A 17,056-nucleotide genomic window follows, 5' to 3' on the forward strand; every position below is an offset into this window, starting at 1 on the left:
TGTTACTGATTGTTAATACTATGTGTATCCTTTGCAGTTTTGAATGTCATGTGCGCATTGTTTTGTACGACTAACAATACATTTCCTGATAGTTTTAGAGTAAAACTTGAGCTTGTTGTGTAAATAATATTTTAGTTTGTGTAAATGGGTAAGGTATAGGTACTGGGTAAAGGACCCAGTGATATGTAGTGTGTAGCGAGGCGGAGAACAGAGCTGCAGTGATACACCCCGGTCACACAAAGGCTAGAGCGGCAGCGGGTCGTCTCCAGCAGCAGCGACGGAGCCGGATCCAGTGGACTTTGGCCACCACATTTTCAGATTTCCTCTCTGACGGACACCAGAAGAGACTCTGACCTGCTGTGCCGTCCTGAGGAAAGTGACATAGGGTTGCAGCAGCTGCAGGTTTGAGTCGATCTTCCTGTTCAGACTCTGCAGCTCCCTCAACACCAGATCAACTCGACCGGCGAGTTCAGGACTCAATAAACCAGTTGGGTCAGCAGCAGGCGGACTGCGAGTGGCGCTGGTTCTGGTCTGTCTGCCCGTGCTGCCTCTCTTCAGCTGCTCTGTCAGGGCCTTCAGAGGGGACAGCTGTCTGCCGGGTTCAGTGGGGGGCTGGGGAGCGGTTGTGCTGGTCGAATCTGTGTGCAGAGCTCTGATCTGGTCCAGGATCTGCTTCAGGTTCTCTGAATCGTGACCTGCAGACTTGAGACAAACACGGACAAAATGACCGTGGAAACGCAGAAATCAGGCTTCAAATTGTGTTGGATTTGTGAAGAAAACACGAAACCGTAGTTGCTGAATTCATCCAAAACTGATCCAGAATCCCAAAGTGAATTTAAGCTGCAGATTGTCGCAGACTGTGAACACAGGTGTTCGTCCTTTGCACTGCAGATCAGTCTCATAACACTAAGTATCATCATATCATCAGACTTGCAATCCATGCATTGTAATCACAAGAAATCCATTGAATCTGAGACACACAACACTGTAATAGTGGAAACATAAGACAGCTATGACATGAGGATTTAAAAATGAAACTGATTTCATGGAGCAGAGGCTTGAGGCTTTTTTCCACCGTCTCAGTTTGATGTTGGAGCAGAAAACAGAAAAGATGTCTGTGAAAACTGAAAAAGTTTAGGTTTTGTAGATTATAACCTTTATATTAATGAGATTTGATTACTATAATTTCAAATGACAGATTACAGTGTTGCATGTGGGTTCACAGGTGAGGTGCCACCACAGTGACAGCAGCTACTTTAACACGAATATTTGTAAATTTGTTGTTTTGAGCGGCTGCACGAATTTTACTTTACTTTTTCTACAAGGGAAGAAGTTTTTATATTTAGTTTATATTAGTGTTGTGTGTGTGTGTGTGTACCTCAGCCTGTGTGTGCAGCTGCAGGTGTGTGTTCAGAGTGTCTTCGGCCTCAAAGAGCTGCCGTCCCGCTTCGGAGCGGTTAGACAACACACTGCCGCCCTGTTGCACCCAGCGCCAGATCTGCAACACACACACAGTGGTGTTAGCATCACGTTCAGGGACAGCACACTAACACTAACCACTACTTGCCTAAACCTAACCTTAACCTAACCTTAAACCAAGTCTTGCATTTTGTCCCCATAAGGAAGGCGAGTCCCCGCAATGTGTAAACAGATTTATGTCCCCACAACATTAGTAACACCAGCCCACACACACACACACACACATGAAGTACCAGCTTCTGTTGTGTTTAGTAACAACAGCTGAAACAGTTAAATGAAGCTACTGCTGAAGAAGAAAAAGAAAATGTCACCTTGTCCACGAGGTGTTCACATGACGACAGCAGCTGTTGTCTCTTATTGGTCGGCAGGGCTTGGTGGGCGTGGTCTCCTCCACTTCGAGCGTCCTTACCCAGCATGCTCTCCGGCCCTGCCGCCTGCCCGCTACACCAGAGGAGAAGACAGAGTGACAGTTTTATGTGACTGAACAGTGAAATCCTTACACGTCAAACCAAATCCCGCTTCAGTTTACGTAAACTGCTGCGTAGAGAAAGGTGAGAACGTGGAGGCGGTGGTGGTGACCTACCTGGTGGTGGTGACCTACCTGGTGGTGGTGACCTACCTGGTGGTCGGTGCAGCAGCAGCTCCGTGCTGCTTGGTCTCTTCCTGTTTCCTGCTCCGTTCAGACAGACGGAGGCGTTCAGCCTGAGAAAAACACCAACACGTGAACTCACAGACAGAGCGCTGCAGGAGTTTCCGGATGTCTCAAGACCACAGACCAGGTCTGCGTTAAGTGTCCTGATCTCCTTCCTGAGGATCAACGCTGTCCTGCAGCGCCACCCTCAGGACAATTACATTAAGTCCTGGACCAGTAAAACAGGATCTGACTCAAGCCCTCAACCAGCCACTTACCTCTGATCTGGATCCTGACTGAAGGTCTCTGGTCTTCTCTGATCTGGATCCAGGCTGCGCGTCCCTGGTCTGTTCGGGTCTCGATCCAGGCTGCAGGTTTCTAGTCTCCTCTGATCTAGATCCATGCTTCAGATCTGATTCTTGCTGCACATCTGATCTGGATTCAGGCTTCAGAACTGATCTGGAATCAGACTGAGGGACTCTGGTCTTCTCTGATCTAGATCCAGGCTGCACATCTAGTGTCGATTCAAGTTGCAGCTCTTTAGTCTCTGATCTGGATCCAGAATTCAGGTTTGTACTCTCCTCTGAACTGGATCTAGGCTGTGGGTTTGTGGTCTCCTGTGATCTGGATTTAGGCCACAGGTTTCTTGTTTGCTCTAAACTAGATCCAGGTTTCAGATCTAACCTGGATCCTGGCTGCAGGTCTTTGCTCTCCACTGATGTGGATCCAGACTGCAGGTTTCTGGTCTCATCTGATCTAGATGCAGGCTTCATATCTAATCCGGGATGATGGCTGCACATCTGATCTCGATCCAGGCGTCTGGTCTAATCTGGATCCAGACTGAAGGTCTCGGGTCTCCTCTGATTTAGAATCTGACTTCAGGTCTGATCTGGATCCAGCCTTGAGGTTTAATTTGAATCCACACTGTAGGTTTCTGATCTCCTCTGGTCTAGATCCAGGCTTTAGCTCTAATCTGAATCCAGGCTGCAGATCTGACCTGGAACCAGATCGTGGGTCTGATCTAGATTCAGACTGCAGATCTCTAGTCTCTTCTGATCTGGATCCAGGCTGCAGATCTGATCTGGATCCAGGCCAGGTTTTCTAGATCCAGGCTACATCTGATCTGGATTCAGATCTGATCTGGATCCAGGCTGCAGGTCTCTGGTTTGCTCTGATCTAGATCCAGGCTTCACATCTGATCTAGATTCAGACTGCAGATCTCTAGTATCTTCTGATCTGGATCCAGGCTGCAGATCTGATCTGGATCCAGGATGCAGGTCTCTGGTTTGGTCTGATCTAGATCCAGGCTTCACATCTGATCTGGATCCAGGCTGCAGGTCTCTGGTTTCTCTTGTTCTGGAATCTGAATTCAGGTCTGGGCTCTCTGCTGATGTGGATCCAGACTGCAGGTTTTGGTCCAGGATCTTAGTGAGACTCCAGTCCTGTAGTGAAGACAGAGTTGTTGTTGAGTCTCTGATCTTCAGGTTCTGTCCCGTGAGCCCGAACCCCGCGAGTCTTCTTCGTGTGTTACTTCCTGTTAATGTTAACGATCGGCGGCTTGTTTCCTGATAACGCTCGATCGCAGAAGTGACGAGAGTTTCTACGAACGCCGTTAAGTTTCTACTCGTGTTTCCCAAAGCCGTCGTCCGTCTGTGGAGCCGAAAACACTTTAAAGTATTTAACTGTCTGTGAGCTGCCGTTTGTTAAAAACACATCAGTGTGAATGTTGTAGACTTGGAGCTGTTCGGTACGAAGCAGCAAACGGTCTACCAGCGGTGGAAGAAGAACTCGCTGTCAGTACGAGCGGTACTACAAGAACTAGACGCAGAAGTTAAAGTATAAATATACTTAAAGTACGAAAAGTAAAAGTAGTAATGATGCAGAATAATATATATTATATAACTCTTTATATTCTGCTGGTTGTGGATTTTCCCGTTTTATCGTAATTTATAATAATACATCATCATTTATTTGTTATATTTTGAATTATTAATAACTAAAGTTATCAAATAAAATGTAGCGGAGTAGAAGTCTAAAGTAGCATAAAATGGAAATACTAGTAAAGTACAAGTACTTGAGTAAATAGTTACTTTCCACCACAGCTGTCTACAGCTTTATAATTCATGTTCCTGGGTGGAAGTCAGTTTAAGAAACTCTGATTGGTTTATCTGCTGAAGGCCGACGTTACTCTGAAAGTGGTTCCTACAAGTTTCTCGAATATGCAGCTGGTCTGCGGTGATTCTGTATCAGAGCTGCTGGACAGAAACATGCAGCAACATACACACCATGAAACGAAAGAGACACCTGAACATGTATAACATTAGAAGAGACGAGGGAAAGGACGACGACACATCGGCAGATCAGTTCATGTGTGTGTTCATTCTATTTTCTCATTTAAACATTATCATTTTACATCAAATGTCACTTAACAAAGAACGTCAGTGTTCATGATAAACATACAGACTTAAAAATAAATCTTCAGGAGTCACTCGTTAGATGCTTTTGGGAGACGAGGCCCGGTTTCAGTCGGTTCGGCTGCTTGATATTATTAGTATTATTATTATTTAGTTTTTAAATACAGTCATCGGAGAGTGGAGAACGGAGCTGCGGGCAGGGCTTATATTTATATCCTGAACACAAGATGGATGCTGACAGAACAGACTGATGACTCTCACTGCTGCACGTTCATTTACTCTGCTCTCAGATCTGTAATACGCAGGACTTCAGTCAGCTGGACCGAGTCTCAGACTGACCTCCAGACTCCTGGGCCCTGCTGGTGTTCTAATGTGGCTCACCTCACTCAGGCTAACAGGCTGAAATCAAATGATTCTCATCCAGCTGATTAGATTCTTTGAACGCAGTTTGAGGATTGATTTGTAAATCCTGGAGGAAGTTATCCTGACTAACAGTGCGCTCTTATTTTGAAATAAAGGCAAAACGAGTAGACAGTTGAACCTTTGATTAGCATTCATATTAGTGGCTGAGTGCTGATCGTACATCAGAGCCTTAATCGCATCAAAAGCTGCATTTCGATCTGTAATAGTCATAAAACTGAAGAACAAAGTGAAAGAGGCAAAACGCAACATATGAAACCAACTAAGCCTTTGCTCTCCTGGTTCACTCGTCGCCCGTGTGCCTGTATAACTTGTAAAGCTGTATTTTTAATGTGTTGCTTTGTGGGTTCTTCTTCTTCTTTGGCGTGAGATTTGTTCGGGGGTCTCACAGCGAAAGCTCGAAACCCTGTTGTGGATCTCTGAAGTTAAACGTTAAATGTTTTCTTCTTTGAATCTGAACTCAGACGTTCACAAAGTCACTTCTTTCTTCTCTTTGTGGAACCTCACCGTCTTTTCTAACAAATTTCCAAACTGTTTTCCACAAGTTTGCAAAAGGCTGACATGCAACCGCGAGCTTTGAAATGATTTCATTTGACAAACGCTGAATCTTTGTGAAGGTGTTCCAAGTTAATAACTGTGTGTGCAAAATGATCGTCTTGTTTGAAATTCAAATGAAGAAGTTTAAATTAAAACAACTGAAAAGCTGACAGAAATGTTGGCCTCTGAGCTAAATGGCCTGTGCGCCGCTGCAGTCTGATGCTCAGTTAGCAGGAGCTTTAACTGTCTAACCACGTTAAATTACATCGTCACTGTCAAATCAAATTCAAATATAATAATAATGTATTTGTCTCTTACTTCAGACCCGGTCTCTCTGGACTCTTTCTTGTGGATCACGATGCCCCTCTCCGCCCGTTGGAGCTGCAGCCTGACAGCCTGATCCGCCCTCCTCCTCCGATCCTGCAGCGTCTCCACCAGCTCCTCCAGCCTTAACGCCATCCCCCTGCTGCACCGGGAACTCTGGGAACTCTGGGAACTCTGGGAACTCTGGGAAGAGGACGCAACATCAGCATCTATCCGCACATTCAACAGAGAGTAACTCAACAGCAGTGTCCTCTCTGGTTCAAAGTGCTCTGCTGCACCTGTGACCACACCCAGCAGTGATGTCACAGTGGACTGACACGCCCTGGAGTACACTTCTGCATCACTGCAGCCAGGTGAGAAGTTAAACCAGTGGAAGTCAGCGAACAGCAGTTACTGTTTAACCAACGAAGGGCCTCAGGAGGTTAAAAGCTTCTACAGGAGAGTCCTGCATCCCACAACAAGCAGCCAATACGAGTGCGTACCGACGTCTGCCATTTTGTCCGTTTCTATACGTTAACGTATTGTAGCATTTTGTACAAGAACAGGCACTGACATTGCTAACATGCTGATGTTTAGCACATATAATGTTCACCACATTCACCATCTTAGTTTAGCGTGTTAGCGTGCTAACATTAGCTAGTTAGCAGTAAACGCAGAGCGCAGCTGAGGCTGATGGGAGCGTCATCAGCTCTGCAGGTGTTTGGTCAGAAACCAAAGTGTCGGACACGTTAACATGTCGACCTGATGGTGGCGCTAGATGGAAAGTCAGAGGATCAGCAGAGTTATTACAGTTCATCCTGAGGGGAGCATGAACCATGAAGCACGTCTCATCACAGTCCAGCAGCTGCTGGTGTTTCAGTCTGGACCACAGATGTCGACCTCGTCCACGCAGCATCTCTAAAGTCCTGAACTCATAGAGGGGTTTTCAGGCTCTGTCCAAACTAAACCCAGCTGACTCTCGGGTGGAGTAGTGACTCGGGTGGAGTAGTGACTAGCTTATTGGCTACAAATTTCTGTCCATAACTTCTGTATTTGATTGACACTTCCACCGCCCTCTGTGTTGGGAAAGTTGTTAAACTGAAAGCACAGAGGATACGTTAACGTATTGTAGCATTTTGTACAAGAACAGGCACTGACATACATAAATCAAACTGTGACTTTGGACAGTAGTTGGGGGAAATAAACGTGAATCAAATAAAGCATAAATATACCTGAAAAATGTACCAGTCAGACGATTATTAATGAACGCAATATCTGATTACTGTGACGCAAAGGAACAGCGGACCGGGAGTTTTGGTTTGTGTTCATTAAACTTGAATTAGAAATTGATCATCAATGAACTGTACTCAAATAATTTTAAAAAATCTCTGCACACCTGAAAACGTGACAGGCGAGTCGCAGGAAGGCACGACTTGAATAAAAATTAAATGTGAACTCTGTCTCGCTTACTGCTGATGTATTTATTAGTTCACAACCTTAATCAGGTAAATAATACATGAAGCAAATTCAATAAAAATGACATTTTTGTAGTAAATCTGGCTCAGAGTTGTTAGATGTTGTGCAACTGAGACACTTTCACCTCCTCCTCCTCCTCCTCCTCCTCGTCCTGCAGTACTCCTCCTCTCCTCTGGAGGGCCTCGGTCCTCTGCAGCTGTCTGAGTTTCTGCATCAGAACGCTGCTGCTGGTTAAAACCTGCAGCGATTTTCCCAGAAGATCTGGAATCAAAACACAAAGACACAGCGACTGCCGCGTCGGTGATTCATAACATGTAACTCTGTCAACCACAACCCTCAGCCTACAACAAACCAGTTTATACATCATTTAACACCGTTTGAACCAGTTTTAAGGTGGATTAATCCAGTGTAGCCTAGTTTTACACCAGTTTAAAACCCTCCACCTACAACAAACCAGTTAATAGGCAGTTTATACCAGTTTATCTAAGGTTTCTGCCAGTTTATACTAGTTTAAATCTGTTTAAAATACCTGCAACCCTTTAACTATAACAAACTAGTTTGAACTAGTTTATACTCATTCAGACTGGTTAAACCACCTACAACTAAAACAAACCGGTTCAAATCAGAATCTGTGGAGTAAACTGGTTTAAAACCAGTTTATGTGCAGTTTAAACCAGTTTATTTATACCAGTTTATACTACTTTAATTCAGTTTAAAATACCTACAGCCCCCAACTATAAAAAAAACAGTTTAAAACAGTTTATCAGTTAACCAGTTGATCTTTTAAATAGTTTATACTAGTTTAAACCAGCTTAAACCATCTGCATGTCTGCAACCAAAGCAAACCAGTTTAAGCGAGAGAGAAAGGTTCAGGCCAGTCTATCTCACAAATAAAGACAGACAAACACATTCATACCTGCAGGAAATTTGAGGCAAGAAATTAAAACTAAATTAGTGATAATATATGTGCGCTGCAGCTGTGTATAATACTATAAATAATGCTACTGATACTGTGACTACTATTAACGCTAGTTACCTCTCCTCATGGAGTCATATGTGAGCTGCACTTCAGTCAGTCTGTCGTTGTCCGGTCTGATCTGTAGATCCTCAACTCTGTCGATACTGACAGCAAACTGCAGACAGAAAGACAGATGGTGGTTTTTCTCAGACGTGTTCAAAGTGGAGCGTGGAAGTAAAACTGAAGTACAGATACTGCAAACAAGAAAACAAATCAAAGGCAATCTGAGTCCTTACAACAATGTCAGGGTGACATCTCAGAGTGACAGAGTATGTACTGGTACATAAAGCAGGGTACATATGGCAATGAAAATTACTATTTTATTTGTGATTAACAAGATGTATAATTAAGAATTTTGATGGACCTAAAACTGAGCCTTGTGGCACACCACAAATAAAATTAGCAGTAAAAATAAGTAGAAAGAAGTGTCGCCTACCAGGACAGACAGTTCTATGGGCAAGGTGGGATTTTAACCACTGGAGGGCTGAATTAGAGACACCAGCCCACTTCTGAAAACAATTAGCTAAAGTGATAAGGCGCTCTGTGCCAGATGATGCTCTGACATTGGGTAATACCAGAATGAAGAAATCACCAGGATCAAACAACCAGGAGACCACTGGTGATGTTTAAGAAGGCAGTTTCAGGAAAATCCACTTGTTTTTTGTCTTACCCAGAGTCAGATAAATTTAGCCTAGCTTAGCACAAAGACTAGAAGTAGATGGAAATGGTTAGCCTAGCTTCATCAAAACAGAAACAAGACTAAGAACCTAGTAAGCAGATCACAGAGGCTGTACTAAATGCTAACATTAACATGCTAACATTCTGACAATGACAATGCTAACATGCTGATGTTTAGCACATATAATGTTCACCACATTCACCATCTTAATTTAGTGTGTTAGCGTGCTAACATTAGCTAGTTAGCAGTAAACGCAGAGCGCAGCTGAGGCTGATGGGAGCATCATCAGCTCTGCAGGTGTTTGGTCAGAAACCAAAGTGTCGGACACGTTAACATGTCGACCTGATGGTGGCGCTAGATGGAAAGTCAGAGGATCAGCAGAGTTATTACAGTTCATGCTGAGGGGAGCATGAACGATGAAGCACGTCTCATCACAGTCCAGCAGCTGCTGGTGTTTCAGTCTGGACCACAGATGTCGACCTCGTCCACGCAGCATCTCTAAAGTCCTGAACTCATAGAGGGGTTTTCAGGCTCTGTCCAAACTAAACCCAGCTGACTCTCGGGTGGAGTAGTGACTCGGGTGGAGTAGTGACTCGGGTGGAGTAGTGACTCGGGTGGAGTAGTGACTAGCTTATTGGCTACAAATTTCTGTCCATAACTTCTGTATTTGATTGACACTTCCACCGCCCTCTGTGTTGGGAAAGTTGTTAAACTGAAAGCACAGAGGATTAAAATAGGATCAAAAAGCTCATTGTTGGAATGTTTTAGATGACTGTGGTCAGGCAGCAGGTGTTGCTAGTAAAATGGCAGCCAGCCAATGAGCACGGCTCGACGCGGCATGTCAGGGATCCAGCAAATACACAGCACCGCCTGAGGACTGTGAGACTCAAAGCTGAAACAAATGTCCTTCATGGAGACACGAGACGGGGATAAATCACATCCAGCCTGACGATAGATGGACCCAATATTCCTGTGAGAGTCAGATTACACTGAGCTGTAGCTAGAATATCAACATGGAGTCTCCATTCAGCTTTCATACAGCTCAGGGCAGTAAATACACCATTTCATATTAAAACGTTAACAAGCTGTACATCTGGAAAACAAAAGCGCAGCAGAGGATTTCACATATAGTAGTCCCTGAGACTAAACTTAAATCAGGAACTAAAACAGTGTTTTTGCTTGTGACCCCTGAATATGAACCAGTGTCTCCCTGCGAGCCCTCGTCACAGGGTGCAGTGACTTTCCTGATCAGACTCTTTCATGCCTGAAGAGGTGAAACTGCAGTATTTCACAAGAAAAAGTAAAAGAAAATGGTCTGCAAAACAAGGATAGTTTTGTGCAGCAGAACTGTATCTTACACCCTAACCAGGAAATCATCTTGAGACCGCCTCAGTTTATTTTGTGAACCCTTGTAGGGCCCCGAGCCCCAGGTTGGGAAGCAGTGAACTGAAAGACCTGTTTGTGCATTCTTGTTTGTATTTTCTTTGCATCTGAAGAACTGGTGAGATAATGCAAATAAAAATGTTTGATGCACAATTTCGCACACAACAAGACAACAACGCAGTTAACGTGTTTGTTGTAATTCAGCGTTGAAGCAGGGACTTTTTTGGCTCCACTAATAGCAAAAATTATGGTACTGATTAAATTACTCACAATTATCAGATAAATGTTTGATATTTCAGTAAAATTGCGTATGAAGTTTTTAAAAAAACATAAAAACCTCGTTAGCAACAACGGCCGCTGTCGGCTCGGCTCTTGGGAATTTGAGACATTTAAAAGTTCAGTCTAAACTGTTAATAAAGTTGTTTTCTAAAATTGCCAGCTTTCCATATTTCTTCATAAGCCTTCTACCTCCAGTGCTCGGCGGTAAAAGTCTGCAGCCAGCGTCAGGACTTCCTGCCGTCTCTCGAGCAGACGGAGGAGCAACCACCATCCCTCCTTTAGAGACGCCACCATGGCCTTGTACACTTCCTCCTCTTCCTCCTGTTTGTTGTTCCTCTTCTGCTCCATCATCCCTTCATCCCTCCTCCGTCGGCGCTTGTCCACCACAGACAGAACTTCACTCTCGTGTTTCTGGAATAAAACAAAGAAAAACAACAGATTGTAAGAAGGAAGGTTGGAGCACAAATGACCCCACAATCCTGAACCAAATCAAATGAAAAGCGACACACAAACGAATGAACGAACGTGAACAGTTAAATTCGTTTTTTTAAATCAGCCACTTGTAGCTCCTCCAGTGACCCTGTTACGCTAGCAAGAATCAATGCTAGCCTCGAGCTTCCCAGTGTGTTTTGAAGCTAACAGAAATAGTTCGGTGGCTATCAAGCAGCAATAGGGACAACTTAAGCTAACATTAGCTATCTAACTTTGCTCAGTCACTCTGTACAGATACTATGGTGGTTTAAAGATGTATTCAATCATTTCCCACAGTCCAAAACTCTCCTAATTTTAAGCTAGTGTTAAGTTATTATTATCTGGTTGGCATCTAGCTATAGCAGTTAGCTCACTAGCTAGATACAACTGAGATTCGTAGATATTAACCGGAGAATTCTTAGCACTAGTATACGGAGCCTGTAGCGTAAAAACAACGTTGTTTTTTTGTGTTCCTATTACACTTCCACTCCTAACACTTTCCTTTTACCCAGTGTTGATGCACAGAAGTAAGAAAACAAACTTCATTCAAAATCCCATTCAATTCAGTTTTATTTACAGTATATAGCACCTATTCATAACAGAAGTTATCTCATTGCACTACAGAGCAGGTCGAGACCGAACTCTTTATAATATTATTCACAGAGACCCAACAGATCCCACCATGAGCGAGCACTTGGCCACAGCGGCAAGGAAAAACTTCCTTTGCGCGTTGACATTTGTAAGAACTTACTCAACAGTGTGTTGTCTGGTTCACGCCGTATGTCTAGATAAATATGGTAATTAAAATATATTTATGTTTTTAGCTGCCCTTAAAACGCCCAACGCCCGCAGACCACCGCGGTTAAACGCCACAGCTCGACAAAAGAGGCGAGATGCCGCGGCCAGTTCAGACGTGTCATAACAGCAGGACAGCGGTGCAGGTTTTTAGACATTAGAAGAGAGTCTTGGTGGATATTATGGATGCAGATAAAGCCAAGTTATGATGAAGTACATTTTCATGGGAGCTGTAGCTTTTAACAAAGTTAGAAAATTACTTTGTGCGCATCAAAGTGAGAATTTTTAAACTTTGTTCAATCATGAAGGTTTTAATTTCCAATATGAAGTCTGAGAATATGGAAAGTAAACTGCAGGAACACGCTTCACGTTGTCAGACCGATGAAAGAAAAGCTGAATGATGGATGCTGGACAGGAAGTGACGTCATGACGTGACGTGTGTGTGTTTGTGTTTCTGTCAGTTTGTACCTTGAGTTTCTCCATCAGCTGCTGCTGGTCCTGAATCAGTGTCTGGTTTTCTTCCTGGTTCGATCCAATCTCACAGAGGCCTGGATGGACCTGGACCAGCTGGAGGTGGACCAGAGACCCACTCTGCACACACACACACACACACACACACACACACACATGTGAGGTCTGTTCTGTTCTGCACTCGTCCCTTACTTTTAACTGTTGAGGCTCCTTTAGTGACTTTTTTAGTTTTCCAGAGGCCGGGTGGAGAAAACACCACCTTCATGCCGTCAGTCTGGTCTCGCGTAGTCGCACTTCCTTTTGATCTTGGACTGAGATTAGTGGATATACTTCAGGTTTTGGCTGTTAAAACAAAACGTTGTGTTTATCTTTGAGATTAGACAGTTTTCATAAATGTCTTCTTCTTCATCATCTTCTTCAAACTTCCAGCCGAGTGACAGAGGAGTTCGCTGCCCTCTACGAGAGGGAAGGAGGCTAAATACGTAATACGACGTTCATTAGGGCGCACACATTATTACATCGTGTGCACTCACACTTACTTCCTTGCACTACATGAGCTCTCACATACACCTTTCACACTGTATATATCTCACCTGTAGTGTTTTCATGTTAATACCACTGTACTGTATCTTATACATAATGTACGCAGGCAGCGTATTCATATCATCCAGCTGTTTAATCTGTATATGTCTCACTGTTAGCATTACTTCTACTATATATTTTATACTTACTACTGCTGCACATCTTAATGCTGTTCATACTGTTTACATGTCTAAGCGTATTCATATCAACCCCGCACTGTTTATTTACACATATGTTCATTACTCTGCACTTGATGCTTTTTGCACCTCTGGTTAAAAAACTTAACTATTGAACTCGTGTTAAATAAGATAAATAAGAGTTAAAAAGACAAAGATTTAGACGCACATTGATGAGGTGACAGCAGCTAATAATAAGTTACTGAAAGATGACGAAGCTGCTTAGAGTCAGTTTGACTTTTAGTGAAAATGTCACTTTCGACTGTTTTACTTTGTTTTTGTTCTCAGAGCGACCTGCTGACTGCTCTGTGTGTGTGTGTGTGTGTGTGTGTGTGTGTGTGTGTGTGTGTGTGTGTGTGTGTGTGTGTGTGTGTGTGTGTGTGTGTGCGCACGTGTGTATGTGTGTGTGTCTGTGTTTGTGTTGCAGCATTCCTCAGGATGATACAGTATCTCTGGCATGTCGACCGAAAAAGACACAACATGATGCAGGACCAAATGCACGCACACACACACGCACTCACATACACGCACACACACACACACACACACACACACACACACACACACACACACATTCACTTTAAAAATAATGACATTAATTCCCACTGTGAACACTTTTTAAATACACACACACCTTCAAAGCACTGAGAGGCATCAGCTGTTAGACACACACACACACACACACACACACAAGGTAAATAGTTCGTGCTATAACAGGAACACATGGACAGAATAGCGACTGACTGAACTGAAAAGCTCGTATGTCCCGACAGCCTCCAAAGCAAGAAGTCAAAGCTAACGGTCTGTAAGCGAACTAAACTTAAGTCAGATACTCTAATATCCAACTAAACTCAAAGCTTTAGTTTGACACTGAAACTGAAGCTGACAAAATAATACCAAACTAAATTCAAAACTAATATGTCGATATATCTATACAGCTACTTAAAGCTCACAGAAGTTAACAGTCTGAAAATCAGGGTTAGGGTTAGCAGATCATTTACAGTCTAACTGCCAATTAAATTGAAGCTAATAGCTCACGTAAGTCAAGGCTAACTGTCTATATCAAGCTAATAGGATGCTAACCATTTAATACCGACTTAAAGTCACAGATAGTTGATAGTAACTATTATTCCAACTCGCACACATTATTGGTTCCTCCTATATTAGCTTTGCAGAAACAACAGATATATGAAATTTAAGTCTAATTTAGTCATTTGTATCATGTTACTTGAAGCTAATTGCTAATAAGTGAAACCAGATGGACTAATTTGATTGTATGAGTGATTGTACTGGTGTTAGGATTTCATTTAGATGTAACTGCCAGTGGTGGTGGATTTGCAGACTGGTATTTGGACACTTTTATAGGTCTTTTTACCAAGTGGGAAATCGTAGCTGTCAGAAATTCCTGATATATCAGACTTGGAATTATAACTGGGAGGCTGTTTTCCCAAATGGCTGCATGTAATAACGGTCTGTGCAATACAATGTCAACGCCGCATAATACCTGCCAATGCTAGTTTGCAAGAGTTTGTACATCTGCATTGATCATGTGACCCTTTTCACCCACGTCATATCTTTTTCAGAGCTTCTTCCAAGTTAATCTGGAAACTTCTTCCCTCCGATCTGGATCCTCTGGGTTTTAGCAGCAGTGAGCTAACAGTGTCAGTTAAAGGTTGGGTACGCGATTCTGGAGAAATCCAACACCACGACAAATACCATGATACAGAGCGAACAACCACGCAGCAAGTAATATAACTAGCTTTAGTTAGGTTGTGGGTTAGCGTAGCTCGGTTGTGGGTTAGCAAACTGTCGCTGCAGCTGCTGCTGCTAAGCTAACAGCCAGAGAGGACGAGACGGTTTCCCAGAGGCAGCACAGCAGCTCCAGACAGCGACGCTCACAACTCTCCTGCTGCTACAGCTAACATCACAACAACAGCAGATCTTAGCTAACTAGAGAGTCAGCTGAGTGTCCGCGGGTCGTTTAACGTCACCTGACACACAAATCATGGCTGGAACAGTGTTGTGTGGCTCGGTCTGAGTCTCTTTGTGTTTCCTGTTTACAGAGCCGGGACTGAGTTCAAACACCGGAGGGTTTTTCAGCGCTCACACTGAACACACAGCTAGCGGACCGCGAGGAGATGTTCACTGAATCTGACAAAAAAACGTGTGTTGGATTAGAATCGCTGAGCCCGCCTTTAAGGTGGAGGCCTTGATATTACGGTAACCTACAATTTACATACCTTGAGGACAGAGACGACGATCAGTGATTGGCCGGCCTGGATGGCGATGGTGCTAAGAGTGGTGAAAGACAGAGAGGGCGTCATGTTCCCTTCTCCTCCTCCAACTCTCCTTCCTGCCTTCTTTTGTCCTCCACAGGTCTCTTCAGTCTCTCCGGTCATCATGAAGAAAAGTCTGAATCCAGGATCCCGTTACAAGTTGAGGAATTTCCTTTCCTTCCTTCCGTCCTACTCTCTTCTTGCGGGATCACTTAAAGCTCGTCCCTTACTTTTAATTTTTAAAGTGATCTTCTCTGGGTAGACATGAACACATTTTCTCATAGTTCCAACAGTATTTTCCTCATCAAACCACTCTTCCTCCAGTTTTCCCAGCTTATTCTTGTTCTCTTATTTCCTTTGTTCTCATTGTATTATTCTCTCACTTCTCATTGGCTTCACAGCGAACATGCAAAGTTCTCCCAAACAGTTCCTGAACTAAAGCTGAACCAGTTTGTGTTGGGAAGTGCCTGGTTCCCACTGTGAACCCCTCCAGCCAGATTTACTCCGGACCAACAGCTGTAGTTCAGTTGCTGGTTGTTGGGAGTTTCCTGTTCTTTAAAAGTTGACAGTCGAATCTCCTACAGGACATAGAGAAGATGAATTGAAGAAAAAACGTTCGTTATTTTGCTCCAGAGGAACTTTTAGAGAAACAGTTGCACACTGGGAACCAACCACAAGTCCAATGCGAAACATTCGTGTGCATAAAGGTCACACAGCAACAAGGCAAATTCGAATCAACATTGTACCACTTGAGGGTTTGAGCCAGAGCGCACCGTTGTGACAATGACCCCTTCAAAACATAAAATGTCCCATCACTACAACCACCCATCAGCCAACCGGGTGAGAGCTACGTCAGCCAACCGGGTGAGAGATACATCAGCCAACTGTTCAGACGGGTGAGAGCTACGTCAGCCAACCGGGTGAGAGCTACATCAGCCAACCGTTCAGACGGGTGAGAGCTACGTCAGCCAACCGTTCAGACGGGTGAGAGCTTCCAAAAGCTAACCGTGTTTTCCACTCTGCTTGTTCTGTCAGTGAAATGACAACATTAGCTAACATTAGCTCAACAGCTAAAGTGCAGACTGAGAGATTCAACCAGATTTAGATGATATCTGATAGCTTTAACTGTCAGATGTGACTTACCAGCAGTTTGTCATTACTACCACACTATTAATAATTATAAGTAAACATAATTACCACACATGGAAAACTACATAGCAGTCTTCACTAAATATAATGCCACTTTTGAATGTAATGATTGGAATAATGAAAAAGTAATTTTAGATGATGTAGTTATCACTTCATGTGAACTACAGTCAATTTGTCTGGTTTTCTAGATGCAGGTGAACTTTAAAGTTAACCTCCAGTAAAATACTTTACTAGTTTAATAGTTTCAGAGTTTCCCAGTATGCCTAAAATCAATTCTTGTATTATTTTAATACTATTTCGTGGCACTCACCGGGTCAGACGATCCTGACTCAAACACCACCTGTTCGTCTTCCATTTTGTTTTCTGTTTGCACATCTGGTCCAGCAGTGATGATGAAATTTTAATTCCTTTGCATGTTTTGGGTTCACCCAGTCATGGAGAGACGACATGAGGACGGTACGTTTGAGCGCCTGGCAGTGTGTTTGAGGTCACATCATAATGTTTTTAAATCTTTGTT

The 17,056-nt window shown here is 43.5% G+C and overlaps 1 protein-coding gene across 5 annotated transcripts in view; it reads right to left on the reverse strand.

Annotated features, from left to right (window-relative positions):
* The window catches only part of ccdc141 (coiled-coil domain containing 141), a 42,106-nt gene that overhangs the window by 24,220 nt on the left and 830 nt on the right, over positions 1–17,056 (reverse strand). Inside the window, exons 2-11 of one of the 5 annotated variants that reach the window (XM_044216166.1) lie at positions 15,355–15,968; positions 12,354–12,476; positions 10,809–11,030; positions 8,297–8,393; positions 7,388–7,521; positions 5,800–5,988; positions 2,099–2,181; positions 1,791–1,920; positions 1,379–1,498; positions 355–702 (exon numbers count right to left, since the gene is read on the reverse strand). In XM_044216166.1, the coding sequence (XP_044072101.1) occupies positions 355–702; positions 1,379–1,498; positions 1,791–1,920; positions 2,099–2,181; positions 5,800–5,988; positions 7,388–7,521; positions 8,297–8,393; positions 10,809–11,030; positions 12,354–12,476; positions 15,355–15,516 (1,608 nt within the window). In that variant the 5' untranslated portion in view covers positions 15,517–15,968. Of the gene's footprint in view, positions 1–354; positions 703–1,378; positions 1,499–1,790; positions 1,921–2,098; positions 2,182–2,388; positions 3,198–5,799; positions 5,989–7,384; positions 7,522–8,296; positions 8,394–10,808; positions 11,031–12,353; positions 12,477–15,354; positions 15,969–17,056 lie in introns of those variants that run through there. The other 4 variants (XM_044216165.1, XM_044216167.1, XM_044216168.1 and 1 more) reach the window with 4 other exon arrangements.

This window comes from Siniperca chuatsi, linkage group LG12, assembly GCF_020085105.1.
Source record: "Siniperca chuatsi isolate FFG_IHB_CAS linkage group LG12, ASM2008510v1, whole genome shotgun sequence".
Lineage (NCBI taxonomy): Eukaryota > Metazoa > Chordata > Actinopteri > Centrarchiformes > Sinipercidae > Siniperca > Siniperca chuatsi.